We start from the raw sequence: 14738 nt of genomic DNA on the forward strand, positions 1-14738 counted from the left end.
GGACATCCATCTTGTTTTAATAATACGGGTTTCCATATCATCAAGCTGATCAATCCATAGACTGGTGGGTTGTGTCCATCTACCAGCAGGTGGAGATAGAGAGCAAACTTTTGCCGCCCTATATGTGGTCATGTGCTGCCGGAAACTCCTCAGTATGTTCTCTATCTCAGCAGGTGGTGGTCACACACAGCAGCAGCTCTGGCTAGGCCTCCAAGCCTAATCCTTAGGTTTTGTTGAGGCCTGGGGTTGAGGGCTCTTTTGAGCAAGTGCAAACCTGGTGGTGCCAGGTCCCTCCTTTTCTCCCCCCTCCCGCTGGCTCCGTTTAAAAAAAAAAAAAAAAAATTTTTTAACGTCCTTAAAGGCGTTTATTTAGACGTTTATTTAAACGTTCATTGCAGCTACTCACTGGGACACCAGTTCGTTACAGCTCGGAGCGGACAGCAGGTAATTTTTACCTTTTTATAGCGGGCAGGGGGTTCCCCGATTCTTCTCCTCGTGGCATATGGCGTCGGAGGGCGAGGGCGCAAAGGGTCGCTCCCCGGATCGCTTGAGCGCTTCTAGAGGGGATGCGGGGGTCTTACAGCCTGATTCGCCCTTGTTGGGTGACAGTTTTGTGACCGATGAATGTCCCGGTCCTTCCTCCGGCGTGGCGTGGCCCCTCAAAGTCTCCCTCCTGGAATGGGTAGCTACACAGTGCCTTCACAGTTTAACAGGTAATTTAACCCCTTCCCCTTAGGCATAGCTGGCACAGGTCAAGTGCTGAAGTACCCTGGACTAATTCATTTGTTTTTCCCCATCTGCTGTCTCATCAGCATTGTACTTCATCCCCCCTTTCCCACACCAGTGTTAACATGCCTGTTTTCTACTTACCTATCTTACGGCCCCTTTTACCAAGCTGCGGTAAAAAGGGCCCTGCTGTAGCATTGGTGCATGGATTTGCAGCACGTCGAGGCCCCTTTTAACGCAGCAGATAAAAGGCAAAAAAAGGGGAGGCCTTACTGACACCTATTTAGGAGGCGGTAAGGGCTCCTGTACTAACCTGACAGTAACCATGTGCTGCCCAATTACTGCCAGGTAAGCCCCCAGTGCTGAAAAAAATATTTTTTTGTCGCGCCAGAAATAGTGTGCACTGGGGACACAACTTCAAAGCACAAACTCATGCAAAAACACACTGAGAACTTTACTGTACCATTACAGCACTAACTCACAGGACGCAAAGAGAAACAACTTTATCTGAAAAGGCAGCATTGTAAATATTACACCTGACCCTAAAACCCCAATACACTAGTGAGAAAACATGAGACTGCTGAAAGAGTTTTTCACAGACCATCAACAAATATGAAAGAAGGAATCACAGACCAGTAATAGAGATACAAAGGCAAAAATCTGAACTGGAAACCTCAAGGAGTCAGACTCTGCATAAAAGCAATACTAGAGAAACAGAAAAGGAAATGCAAGATATATTTTCCAACTGATAAATTCAAAATCATTTTTTCTACCATTGCAGTCTGAGCATATAATTTTTCCATTCAATTTGGTCCGTGTCTCTGGTGCTTTTCCTGGATCTCCTGTCCATTTGACATGTCTTCTCTCTCCATGTCTGTCGTCCATCTCTGCATCCCTATTTGTCCTGTTCAGCATCTGCCCTCTCTGTCCCTGTTCAGCATCTGCCCTCTTAGCGTCCCTAGCCGTCCCTTTTCCAGCATTTCCCTATGTCTCTGTCTCTATTGACTCCATGCCCAGCAGCTCTTGTCTGTGTCCTGTTGTCCCTCCCTCCCATACCCCACAGGTTCAGCATTTCTCTCTCTCCCCTGCCCACCTCATGGTCTGGCATAACTCCTTCTCTCTGTCTGTGAGTCCAGCATCTTTCTTCCTCTGTTCCACTCCCCCCCCCCCCCCCCCTCCCCGGTCTGGTCTCTGTCTCCTTCCTCCCCCAGTCTGGTCTGTCTCTCTCTCTCCCCCCCCCCTCTTGTTCTCCTCTTCCCAGCAAGTTCAGAACATATCCATCTCCTTCTCCCTCCACCCCACCCCAGTCCAGCACGTCTCCATCTCCTAATGCCCCCACCCCCACCCTCCTGGCCCAGCACATCTCCATCTTTCAAAATAGTAAAACAGATTTTATGCTGCTTTTCCTAGGAATAAGCAGTGGATTTTCTCAAGTTCATCTTAGTAATGGCTTATAGACTTTTCTTTTAGGAAATTAGCCAAACCTTTTTTAAACCGTGCTAAGCTAACTGCTTTTATCACATTTTCTGGCAACGAATTCCAGAGTTTATTTACACGCTAAGTGAAGAAATATTTTCTCTGGGTTGTTGGGAATATCCACTGCTTATTTCTGGGATAAGCAACATAAAATCTGTTTTACTGTTCTGGGATCTTGCCAGGTTCTTGTGACTTGGATCGGCCACTGTTGTAATCAGGATACTGAGCTTGAAGAGTCTTCAGTCTGTCTCACATGGCAATGCTTATGTTCTTATAAATTTACTACTTAGTAGCTTCTCTGCCTGCTCCCTAGTCTTAGTATTTTTGGAAAGAGTTCAACCAAGAGTTAATCCTGCCCTGCTTAAGCTCATATAAACAAGAGGGCTACATCGTTTCACTGCTTGTGAGGACTGGCACAACTATATGAGTCCCTCAAAATAAACGCAGGGGTCCCTGCAGCTCACCCTCCAGGTTTGTTAACTGTATCACATGGATATGAACTGAATGAGTGGAGGAGTAGCCTAATGGTTAGTGCAGCAGACTTTGATCCTGAGGAACTGGCTTTGATTCCCACTGCAGCTCCTTGTGACTCTGGGCAAGTCACTTAACCCTCTGTTGTCCCAGGTACAAATAACAATAACCTGCTTTGAATGTAGTTGCAATAGAAATAAAGCATGGAAAAGAAAATAAGATGATACATTTTTTATTGGACATAACTTAATACATTTCCCGATTAGCTTTCGAAGGTTGCCCTTCTTCGTCAGATCGGAAATAAGCAAATGTTGGTAGATGACAGTATGTATAAGTGAAACATCAAAGCATTCCAGTGACAGTCTAACAGGGTGGGGGTGGATAGGTGAGAGACAGGAAGAGTCGGGTGGATGAGGGACAGGGAGATATGCATGGAGACAGGAGGGTGACAAAGCAGTACAATTTTATGGTTTATAATGGGCTAGGAAACCCAGATCCTTATTGGGTGTCAAAATATTCAATCATTCTGACTTCAAAGGTCTTACGTTCCTGTATTGTTTTAAAGTTCCCTTTCAGGATTCTCACCATGAAATCACTGGTACAGTGTTCTGGTTTTGTAAAGTGCTGCCCCACAGGCGTGACATCTTGATTAGTACTAGCATTTTTCATATGGTGTCTATGTAAATTAAATCTCTTCTTTAGCATCTGACTTGTTTCTCCAATGTAGCAGCCTTCGTTGCATTTTTTACACTGAATGATATATACCAGATTGGAAGATGAGCACGTGAAAGATTCCTTAATGTTGAATATTTTTCCTTTGTGAATGACCGTGGGGTCCTGAGAAATGTTTTGTCATAGCTTGCAGCTGGATATATTGCAGGGAAATGTGCCCTTCTTTTCCTTTTCAGTCTGTGTTGGGAGTTTACTTCTGATTAGCTTGTGTTTCAAGTTGGGTGGCTGTCGGAAGGCCAGCATTGGTGGGGATGGGAATATCTCTTTCAGTAATTCATCCTCTTGGAGTAGAGGCTGAAGATCTTTTATGATTTTTCGTAATTTTTCCAGCTCTGGGTTGTACGTCACTATAAGGAGGATTCTGTCTGTGGCATTTTTTTCTTTGTACTGTAGCAGATTTTCCCTGGGTGTTTTGAGGGAGGAGGCAATATGTTTGGAGATTATTTTGGGATGGTTGCAAAAACCACAGAAAGGCAGTATATCGAGTCCCATTTCCCTTTTCCTAGTTGAGATTCTGTATGGAATGTTGCTAGTGAAGGAGTAGCCTAGCGGTTAGTGCATCAAACCTTAATCCTGGCGAACTGGGTTTAATTCCCACTACAGCTCCTTGTGGCTCTGGGCAAGTCACTTAACCCTCCGTGAGGGGGAAAAAACACCCACAAAGGCATAGTCTGTAAAGTACACCTAAATTGTATACAATACACCTAAATTTCCGCACAGTTTATAGAATACGCCTAGCGTCCATCCATATGACTAAATTTAGTCTTGGCCAGTTACTCCCAAGAAAACTTGGTGGAAATGCTGATGGCTAAATAATACTCGGATTGGGCATATTCTATAACAATGCATATAGGGGCCCTTATACTAAGCCGTTTACAGGCAGGTCAGGATGCACCCAAGGGCTTGGGTCCCACCGCCTATCCCAAACAGGGCTTGAGCACTCTCCAGATCTACCATCCCCAACATTCAATCCTGTAGGCCAACAACAGCTTTGCTCTGCTTCTTTCTCTTCTAAGGACCAGCATCAGATCTCCTGATGATCTATCTACCCATCCTTCTCTTTAGGACACTCTCTGCCTCAGAGGACAGCTGGATTTAGACTGGCAACCTCTGTTTTACTCTGTAACTTTATGGAAAGCGACCTGTCCTTTTTGTCAGCCTCAGTGGATGGCTGAGGACCAGACTGGCAGCCCCTGTGCTTTCTCCTTCTTCCCTTAGCCCCTAGAGCAGAGCCAAGCCTCCTGTGGGAAGACCCCTTGTCTGAGACGTCTGAATCAGCAGAAGACAGAGGTTCGGTGGTAAACCCATCCTTTGTAGATCTTATAACTTCCTCACTGGTTCCCTCCAAGGAGGGAAAGTGCTAAACCCCTCTCTTACCTCCAGGTTTTATACTTCTCTCACAAAGCCAGAGCTTTAATTCTTTTCGACTTCCCCAGAACAAAGCACCCCTTCATTATCACTGGCTGGTACTGAACTGGGGCAGGGGCCTAGAACCCAGAGTATTCCTTCTGCAGCTGCATAGCAAGACATACATTTGGCATCTGCTATGAAAGCAGGCACATTCAGTGGCATACCAAGGGGGGGGCGGTGGGTGCAGTCCGCCCCGGGTGAACGCCGCTGGGGGGGGGGTGCCACGCTTCTGTCGGCAATGCTCGTTCCCTGCTCCCTCTGCCCCGGAACAGGTTACTTTCTGTTCGGGGGCAGAGGGAGCAGGGAATGAGCGAAGCTGACAGGCGCGCGGCACCCCCCTAGCAGGTAAAAATGCACCCGGGGGGGTGTCCTTTCGCCGGGGGTGGCAGGTGTCCGTCCTTTTGCCGGGGGGAGGTGTCCTTTCACCAGGGGTGGGGGGAGTCGCGCTGCACCCGAGGGGGGGTGTCCATTCGCCGGGGGGAGGGGTCACGCTGCACCCATGGGGGGCACATTGGCAATCCGCCCCGGGTGTCAGCCACCCTAGGAACGCCACTGGGCACATTCCTTTCCAGCATCCTTCTCACTGTTATTTAAGCGTTGATTTATCTTCATCACCATCACCTCCTCATCCTAAGTGAGGGACAGCTGTCTGCCTCCTGTGGTGTGAGAGATGGCATCCTTGATTTGGGCCAGAATCCCAGTGGCAGCTCGGAAAAAAAAATCTGAATGTTAGCCCTCCTCACTCCCAAATCCCCCTCGAAATGCCAGCACTGGTTGAAATTCCCCTCTTAGGGTATGTTGTGAAGGTTCTCTGAGACCCAGGGTCCCCCCCCCCTCGAGATTACTTGAGCAGCTTTGCCGGGCTCCCTCTTTCACTGGCAGAAGACCTGGCTCTCACCCCCCCCCCCCCCCTCCCAGCTGCTGAGCACATTTCAGCTCAGCTAGCAAGGATTTACAGCCGAGAGCAGAGCGAGGAAACATAAGGTTTATGAATCATTTTGAAAGTACGAAATAGCCATAAAATACACGCAATAAATTTACGTTCCTGCTACCGCCCAAGGGAGAAAAAATCCTAGAAGTGCCTTTCATTTGTGGAATGCCGTTTACAAACAGTTTCAGCAGGAATAAAACAGAGTAAAACCATGAACCGGTTGTCAGATTCCACTGGAAAATTCTGCTTGACTGAAAGCAGCTGTTTGTCAGCTGGAAGAGAAAGAGCAGAAGAGAAGTGGGGAATTGACTGCACAGGCTCTTCCTTAGAGAATCCCATTAAGAAAAGGAGCCCTGGGACCGGTCAGAGGCAAAATGCAGTGGAAAGCATCCCTGGGCAGGTTCAAGCAGAATCAGCCCTATGCTGGGGCTCCCGGGACATGTCACACAACTACAGCTGTATCCTCCATCCTCCGCCAGGACAGAAGCAGGAGTCCTGTTGGTAGCGAACAATCCTTCCCCTGAGCCACTGGACTCATCCCTGCTGCTGAGACTTTCTACCTTGAAAAGGGAAGGCGAGAAAGAAGGGCAGAGTATGAGAGGATGAAGGAAAGAGGGAAGTGGGAGACAGAAGAAGGGAAGGTGGAAGTCAGAGGATAGCATTGGGAACACTGGTCCATAGCACTCACAGGAGTGACTTTTGGCTCATTCTCAAAACAGAAAAACGTCTAAGAAGTGGCATAAAGCATCCAAATCAGCATTTTTGAAACCTATATTTCTATGAAGTCCATCAGAAGTGCGTCCAAATCTCAAGGGGGCGTATCAGGGGCGTGTTCAGGGCGGGACTTGGGCATTCCTGAGACGTAGATGTTTTTCAGCCATAATGGAAGAAAACAAAACCGTCCAAGACTAAAACTAAGAAGTTTTCAGCTAGACCTGTTTTTATAACGAATAAGGCGCAAAAAGGTGCCCTAAATAACCAGATGACCACTGGAGGGAATCAGGGATGATCTCCCCTTATTCCCCCAGTGGTCACTAACCCCCTCCCACCCCCAAAAAATGTGATTAAAAAACATTACTTGCCAGCCTCTGTGCCAGCCTCAGATGTTATACTCACGTCCATTAGAACAACATGCAGGTCGTCCACACTCTCATTACCTCTCGCCTTGACTACTGCAACCTACTCCTTACTGGCCTCCCACTTAGCCATCTATCCCCCCTTCAATCCATTCAGAACTCTGCTGCACGTCTTATATTCCGCCTGAACCGATATACTCATATCACCCCTCTCCTCAGGTCACTTCACTGGCTTCTGATCAGATACCGCATACAGTTCAAGCGTCTCCTTCTTACCTACAAATGCACTCAGTCTGCTGCCCCTCACTACCTCTCTCTACCCTCATTTCCCCTTACGTTCCCGCCCGAAACCTCCGCTCACAGGACAAATCCCTCCTCTCAGTATCCTTCACCACCGCCAACTCCAGGCTCCGCTCATTCTGCCTCGCCTCACCCTATGCTTGGAATAAACTTCCTGAGCCCTTACGCCAAGCCCCCTCCCTACCCATCTTCAAATCCTTGCTCAAAGCCCACCTCTTCAATGTTGCTTTCGGCACCCAACCTTTATACCTTTCAGGAAATCTAGACTGCCCCTATTTGACTGACTGTACATTTGTCCTTTAGATTGTAAGCTCCTTCGAGCAGGGACTGTCCTTCTATGTTAAATTGTACAGCGCTGCGTAACCCTAGTAGCGCTTTAGAAATGTCAAGTAGTAGTAGTAGTCTGCAGACAGCTGGACCCAGGCTTCTACATCCCCCTACCTGTTACACTTGTGGAGGAAACTGTGAGCCCTCCAAAACTCACCAGAAACCCACTGTACCCACATATAGGTGCCCCCTTCGACCGTGAGAGCTATGGTAGTGGTGTATAGTTGGGGGTAGTGGGTTTTGGGGGGCTCAGCAAACAAGATAAGGGAGCAATGGTCAGATGTGCACCTGGGAGCATTTTATGAAGTCCACTGCAGTGCCCCCTAGGGTGCCCTATTGCTTTCCTGGGATGTCAAGGGGACCAGTCTACTAAAAATGCTGACTCCTCCTACATCCCAATGGCTTGATCTTGTGCGTTTTGCACTTGGGTGTTGTTTTGGGTTGTTTTTTTTTAAATGGACCAAAAAATAAAACGTCCAAATCACAAAACCTTCTATTTTCGAAAACAAAAGATAGACCTTTTTCTTTTTTGAAAATGACCTTCTTTGCTAATCAGATTTTGGAGGTTTTTATTTTTTGCAAAACGTCCAAAGTCGGACTTAGACGTCATCTCGAAAATGCTCCTTTTTGTATAATGACAGTGATGGGAGGAATCCTGCAGGGGAGTAGCAGGGCTGTGCTCCCAGCAGTTTCCAGTCCTGGCTATCCAAATTTGTTGCTTTCTAAATCCATTTCTAGCAGCACTTTTCCCTGAAACAGAATGGTTTCGATAGGTGCATTAAACAGCAGGGCTGGTGATGTCATACAGACAGCTAATCCTGTGTGTGCATGGGAAAATATTGAATCCAGAGAGCCCTACACTCTAGAGTGGGTGATTCTGTAACGGGGCAGCTAGGATAAGAGGGTGAACTGGTGCCTATTTCAAGCCTATTCTGTAAACAAATGTAGGTGCCTACTTTTCTGCCTCATAGGAGACCATGAGCTTACATTTAAGGCATGATTACTTAAACCTAAATGCCTGAACTCTGCAACACAATGAAACCAAAGCTTGTAATTTTTTTTTTTTTTTTGTTAGATTTGTACCCCGCGCTTTCCCACTCATGGCAGGCTCAATACGGCTTGCATGGGGCAATGGAGGGTTAAGTGCTAGTGGAATAGCAACATTCCACGTGGAAGTCGGCCCTTGCAGATCACCAATGTGGCCGCGCAGGCTTCTGCTTCTGTGAGTCTGACGTCCTGCAGGACGTCAGACTCACAGAAACAGAAGCCTGCGCAGCCTTCTACATGGAATGTTGCTAGTGGAATAGCAACATTCCGTGTAGAATCTCCAATAGTAGCAACAGAATCTCCAATAGTAGCAACATTCCGTGTAGAATCTCAAATAGTAGCAACATTCCATGTAGAATCTCAAATAGTATCTATTTTATTTTTGTTACATTTGTACCCTGCGCTTTCCCACTCATGGCAGGCTCAATACGGCTTACATGGGGCAATGGAGGGTTAAGTGACTTGCCCAGAGTCACAAGGAGCTGCCTGTGCCTGATGTGGGAATCAAACTCAGTTCCTCAGGACCAAAGTCCGCCACCCTAACCTCTAGGCCACTCCTCTTCAGCTCCACAATTCCCTAATGTGTCTTTTCACATGAACCTCCTTATGCTACCAAAACACAACTTTGTATTTGTTCATGCCGGAGTTGACGAACGCCCTCCGGTACTATGTAAGCCACATTGAGCCTGCAAATAGGTGGGAAAATGTGGGATACAAATGTAATAAATAAATAAATAATCCACCCTTCTAGCTTGTGTATATGCCCACACCTAAATGTTAGTGTTCCGCCCCCATTTTCATGGAGGCAGGCTGTTTGTTTATGAATATATGTTAAACATTGTCTGTATCTTTAAATAAGGTTGTGCCCTTGAACTACAAATCCCTGTAATCCTGTAGTTCTCTGTAATAGACTCTTCCAGAGCACATGTCCTAGATCCATGTCTTATGGGACTCTTTCTATTGGCTTGCCTTGTTCACTGTGCATGCTGGGCTAGTTGCCCCCCCCCCCCCCCCTTCTCATAGGGTCTATAAGAGTTAGTCTGCAGCATATCTTTTCTGTGAACTGAAACTGCCTATTCTGTATGACCCTCTTGAAGCTACTTTGATGCTATCAAGATTTTAGCAGTGTAATTTTTTTGTTGTTGTTGTTACATTTGTACCCCGCGCTTTCCCACTCATGGCAGGCTCAATGCTGCGGCTTAAGTGACTTGCCCAGAGTCACAAGGAGCTGCCTGTGCCGGGAATCGAACTCAGTTCCTCAGGACCAAAGTCCACCACCCTAACCACTAGGCCACTCCTAATATAAATAGCATCATTAATCAGCATGTTGTTGAATTCCTCTCAGCTTCTCTCTTGCATGGAGAGAGAACTGGTAGAGAACAGACTCCCAGTTTACAAGGCAAAAACTCTTATCGAGCACATCTGAACTTTAAGCCATTTTTTTGTTTCCTTGTTTGATTATGCATTAAAGAAGATTTGGGTTCAAGAGTTCTGAGTCTTCTCATAGTGATATTCTGTACTCTGGTTTAAGCTGCATGTCAATCGCACAGTGAGAGGGCAGAACAGTTAAAAGATGATGGGAAAACATTATGGTCCATAAATTTTGCTGAACAGATAAGAAAGAAACTACGTAACATCTGGATGGTACGCCTTCTTGAACAGGGTGACTTGAATAGGCCATTCTAGAAAGCAGACTCTAACATTTACATACCGGTTACATGTATAAATGTTTAGAATACTAGCATATATGTGTATGTGTGTGTACATATGTGCATCCATGCCATTGAGCCTGCAAAGAGGTGGGAAAATGTGGGTTACAAATGCAATAAATAATAATAATATGTGGGTATGTGCTATTCTAAGACTACATATGTATCTTCGATAGCATGTAATTTGATGGTGGGCATTAGAGAATGACACGGGGATGGAGATCTGTGGTAACAAAACAATTTCGGAGGATTTACCACAGACGTGGGAGTAAAACGTTTTACTGTCCTGTGGGAACGATAAAAAGCCTTGCTTCCTTGATTAAAAAAATAATAATTAGGGTGCGTTAGTGTTTTTAGCGCGCCTACACTTAGCGTGCGCACTATAGAGATATTGTAGGCACGTACATGGTTAACGCGCATACGTGGTTAACGCGCATTAAAAACATTAATGCGCCTATAACGCTGCTTAGTAAACAGGGCTCTTAAACTGCAATTACCCCTCCCCCGGCTCTGGCACCTCTCTCCCTTCCCTTCGCTCTGTGTCTTCCTCCATCCTTCCGCTTAGTGCCTCTATCTTACTGAGCTGCTATAGCAATTCCTACAGGCCTGCTCTGGAGCCTTCCCTCTGACCTGTCCCACCTTATAATGCAACTTCCTGTAGGAATCGCTGCTCAATAAGGTAGAAGGTAGAGGGACTGTGGTGGGCGGAAGGGGCTGGAGGGAAGGCAAAGAGGTTCTTGACCTGGTGGGGGGGGGGCTGGAGGGAAGGCAGAAAGGTGCTGGACCCACAGGGGGCTAGAGAGAAGGCAGAGAGGAGCAGGACCTGCGGAGCTGGAGGGAAGGCAGAGAGGCACTGGACCCGTGGGGGATGAGGTGCTGGACTCACAGGGGGAGGGCTGGAGGGAAGGCTGGACCTTTGGGGGGCTGGAGAGAAGGCAGAGAGGTGGTGGACCAATAAGAGGGGAGATGAAGGGAAAGGAGAGAGATGCTGGACCCACAGAAGGGGAGCTGGAGGGAAGGGAGAGAAGTGTTGGAGGGAGGGAAGAGAAGGGAAAGAGAGATGCCTTGCCGAACCAAGGGGATGAAGAAAGGAGTCAAATACTAAACATACAGTAAAAGAGAGAAAGGAATGGAGGTGAGTAAGATGCTGGGGGTGGGGGTGGGGGGGGGGAAGAGAGAGGGAGAGAAGCTGGATGGAGTGGGGTCCAATGAAGGCTTTTTGACGAGTGGTGTAACTACGGCATGTTTGAAGGCATCAAGAACAGTTGCAGTAGAATGTGAAAGATTGAGGATCCGACAGATAGAAGGGATGACTTAGGAGAGATAATGATTAGACAGGTGGGAATAGGATCAAAGGAACAGGTAGTCAGTTTCGAGGAGGAAAGACAATGTGCAGTTTCCTCTTCGGTGATTTCAGAAAAGGAGGGTTGAGAGAATGGACTGAGGGAAGGAGAGATGAAGGTGACTTGGTTGAGACCAGCGGATCAAGGAGTAGGCGGAACACAGTAGTGGTTCTGTCTTTCTCTAGAGCACAGTAACGCAGTGGTTTTATTCTTACAACACATTACTTTCTTAGGCATTATTCTTTGTTGTGCATCCTCTACTTTTTGTAAGCCACATTGAACTCAAACGTGCTTGGGATAATGTGGGATATAAATGTGGACAAATATATAAATAAACACAGTAATGCAGTGACTCTCAATAGAATACAGTCATCACTGCAGTGGTTTTGTCTTTTTCTCCCTGGTTGTCTGTGGAGTGCAGTCGTTAGTGCAGTGTTACAGTATACCTCTGTACAACAGTGCAAGTGATATGAACCTATGACATTATAGTCGTCCTCAGTCCATGCAGTATCGGTGTTTGAGGAGTGTTACTCCAGCTCCACTTGCAATGCTGCTGGATCTCTGTGCCGGGTGTTTATGTTATCTGTGTGGAGAGTTGCTGAGCCTTTAGTCTCTCTCTGTCTCCGCCCCTCTGGGAGTCTCTTTCTTCCTGTCGCTTTCTCTGCTGGGGTTTTACTATTCCTAGGTTTACAGCAAGATGTTGCTCCTTCTTCTCTTGCTTTCTCTTTTCCCAACTGTTCCAAGTAAGTAGATATATTTATTCATCACTTTATTAATAAGGGAGTCCCGGGCTGGATCGTTTTTCCTCACTTCAGAGGTAATTACCTGGAGAGGTTTTCATGTCTTTCACCTGAACATTATCTGTGCTGTTATCCTGAATTTAGCAGCTTCACTCCTTAGAATTAAAAGTGTAAGACTAGGAAAATGATGTTACTGTTGGCATTATTTGTGCTGTCTCCTTCAATCAGGGACACTGTCACACAATTTGCCTGCTTGTGAGGTAGGAGAGGACTTTTGTCATTTGGGTAGAGTGAGGTCGGTCCTGGAGGAAACTGTGCTGACTGGGCTGCAGTACGTTTGACAGAAGCAGTGAAGGGATTATGCAGAAGTGATATATAAGGACCTTGAAGGGCTCCCCGGTTCCTTCTGCAGAGGAAAAAGTAACTGACGTGGTCTTACCAGAGGAAATACCTACAGGAATGAACCTTATTTAGGGCTGCGTTTGCTGCCTCAGCCTGTTTCAGTTTAGGGTGTTGTGATGTAGTAATTTATACCATATAGCACTCAAAGAGGCAAGTTCCAGTTCTGCCACCTGGGTGAAACACTTTGCCTGTGCCTTCTTTACCCACCTGTGGCTCGGTGACTAAATAAAAGAATATGTCCTTCTGTAACTAGATTGATTAATTAATTGATTGATTTTGTGACATTTATATCCCACATTATCCCAAACAAGTTTGAGTTCAATGTGGCTTATAATAAACAATATAGGATGCACAAGAAAGTAATTTGTTGTAAGAATCCAATTTTACAATACAGTCTCATAAGCGTAGTGGGATAGCTATGGATGTTTAACATTTAGAAAATGTATTATGAATGAGAAATTGTACATGAAGCAAAGAGAAGGTTAATGGTAAATAGAGTAATAACCAATTCAGGTAATAATTGTTTGAGTTATGGTTGTTCTTTGTGAGGGTTTGTTTGAATAGGTACGGTTTGAGGATTTTGCGGAATCTAGTAATATTCCTGTATATTTCTTATTTGGGGTGGTCAGGGGTTCCACCATTTGGTTCCTAGGTAAGTGAAGTCTGCAGAGTGGACAGTTTTATACATCACTTTTTTTGCAATTTGGGAGGTGTTGTCTGAGAGAGTTTCTTGCCTCATATTTAGTGTTTCTTTGATGTAAGTTTATTAATGGTACCCTATAGTCTGGAGCTGTGCCATTTAGGCTTTGAAAGATAAAGGTACATAATTTGAAGGTGATTCTCGCTTCGATGGGAAGCCAGTGCAATTTGATTAATAAAGGGGGAGGCACTTTCAAAACGAGAGATTTTATATATGAACCTGGCTGCAGTGTTTTGAGCTCTTTGGAGTTTTTTCAACAGGTACTCCTTACAGCCAGCATTTTCTTTCATCCAATTTCAACAAGCAGAGTTTTAGGAGGAACAGCCTGACAACTTAGTTCCCAAGTCTGTTTTCATACCTCCTGGACCACCATGGGCTGAAGAAGCTGCACTGGCAACCTGGGGGAAGGGAGGCTTAGCTATTGTTCAGTGGTGGCACCTAGTGGTCAGCTATAGGATGTGCATGCGCAAGGTTCCAAGAGGAGCCAAAATCTGTTGTTCCTGGCAAAGGACTGTTACTGTGATGGGTGGGTTAGACAGGTGGGGTTTAGGGGTGACTATGAATGGGGGCTCCCTAGGCTATAGGTCAAATGAAGTGGAAGCAAAAGACGCAGGAGAAAACTGCCGATTAAAAAAAACGAACTAGAAATTTCAATCCCAAACCTTTCAAATCTTGATCCTTCAGACAGGCAGTGAAATATTACAAACGAGGTGTGTGCAGCCCAAAAATGTTTGTGTTGTTTCCCATGGAGTGGAGGAGTAGCCAGTGGACTTTGATCATAGGGAACTGGGTTTTATTCCCGCTACTGCTCCTTGTGATCTTGGGCAAGTCACCTAACCCTGAGATTGAAGGGGGGCAGACTCAAGAAGAATGTCAGGAAGTATTTTTTCACGGAGAGGGTGGTGGATGCTTGGAATGCCCTCCCGCGGGAGGTGGTGGAGATGAAAACAGTAACGGAATTCAAACATGCGTGGGATAAACATAAAGGAATCCTGTGCAGAAGGAAGGGATCCTCAGGAGCTTAGCCTAGAATGGGTGGCAGAGCTGGTGGTTGGGAGGTGGGGCTAGTGCTGGGCAGACATATACGGTCTGTGCTGGGGCTGGTGGTTGGGAGGCGGGACTAGTGCTGGGCAGACTTATACGGTCTGTGCCGGGGCTGGTGGTTGGGAGGCGGGGATAGTGCTGGGCAGACTTATACGGTCTGTGCCAGAGCCGGTGGTGGGAGGCAGGGATACTGCTGGGCAGACTTATAGGGTCTGTGCCAGAGCTGGTGGTTGGGAGGCGGGGATAGGGCTGGCCAGACTTATACGGTCTGTGCACTGAAGAGGACAGTACAAATAAAAAAAGT

The 14738-nt window shown here is 46.5% G+C and overlaps 1 protein-coding gene across 1 annotated transcript in view; it reads left to right on the top strand.

Moving 5' to 3' along the window:
• Positions 1–12218: 12218 nt before the first annotated feature.
• LOC115473702 (relaxin receptor 1-like) overlaps positions 12219–14738 on the top strand; it is a 106151-nt gene continuing 103631 nt past the window's right edge. Inside the window, exon 1 of the mRNA XM_030208741.1 lies at positions 12219–12291. Within this exon, the coding sequence (XP_030064601.1) occupies positions 12246–12291 (46 nt within the window). The 5' untranslated portion in view covers positions 12219–12245. The remainder of the gene's footprint in view (positions 12292–14738) is intronic.

This window comes from Microcaecilia unicolor, chromosome 7 (assembly GCF_901765095.1).
Source record: "Microcaecilia unicolor chromosome 7, aMicUni1.1, whole genome shotgun sequence".
In the NCBI taxonomy this organism is placed as follows: Eukaryota; Metazoa; Chordata; class Amphibia; order Gymnophiona; family Siphonopidae; genus Microcaecilia; species Microcaecilia unicolor.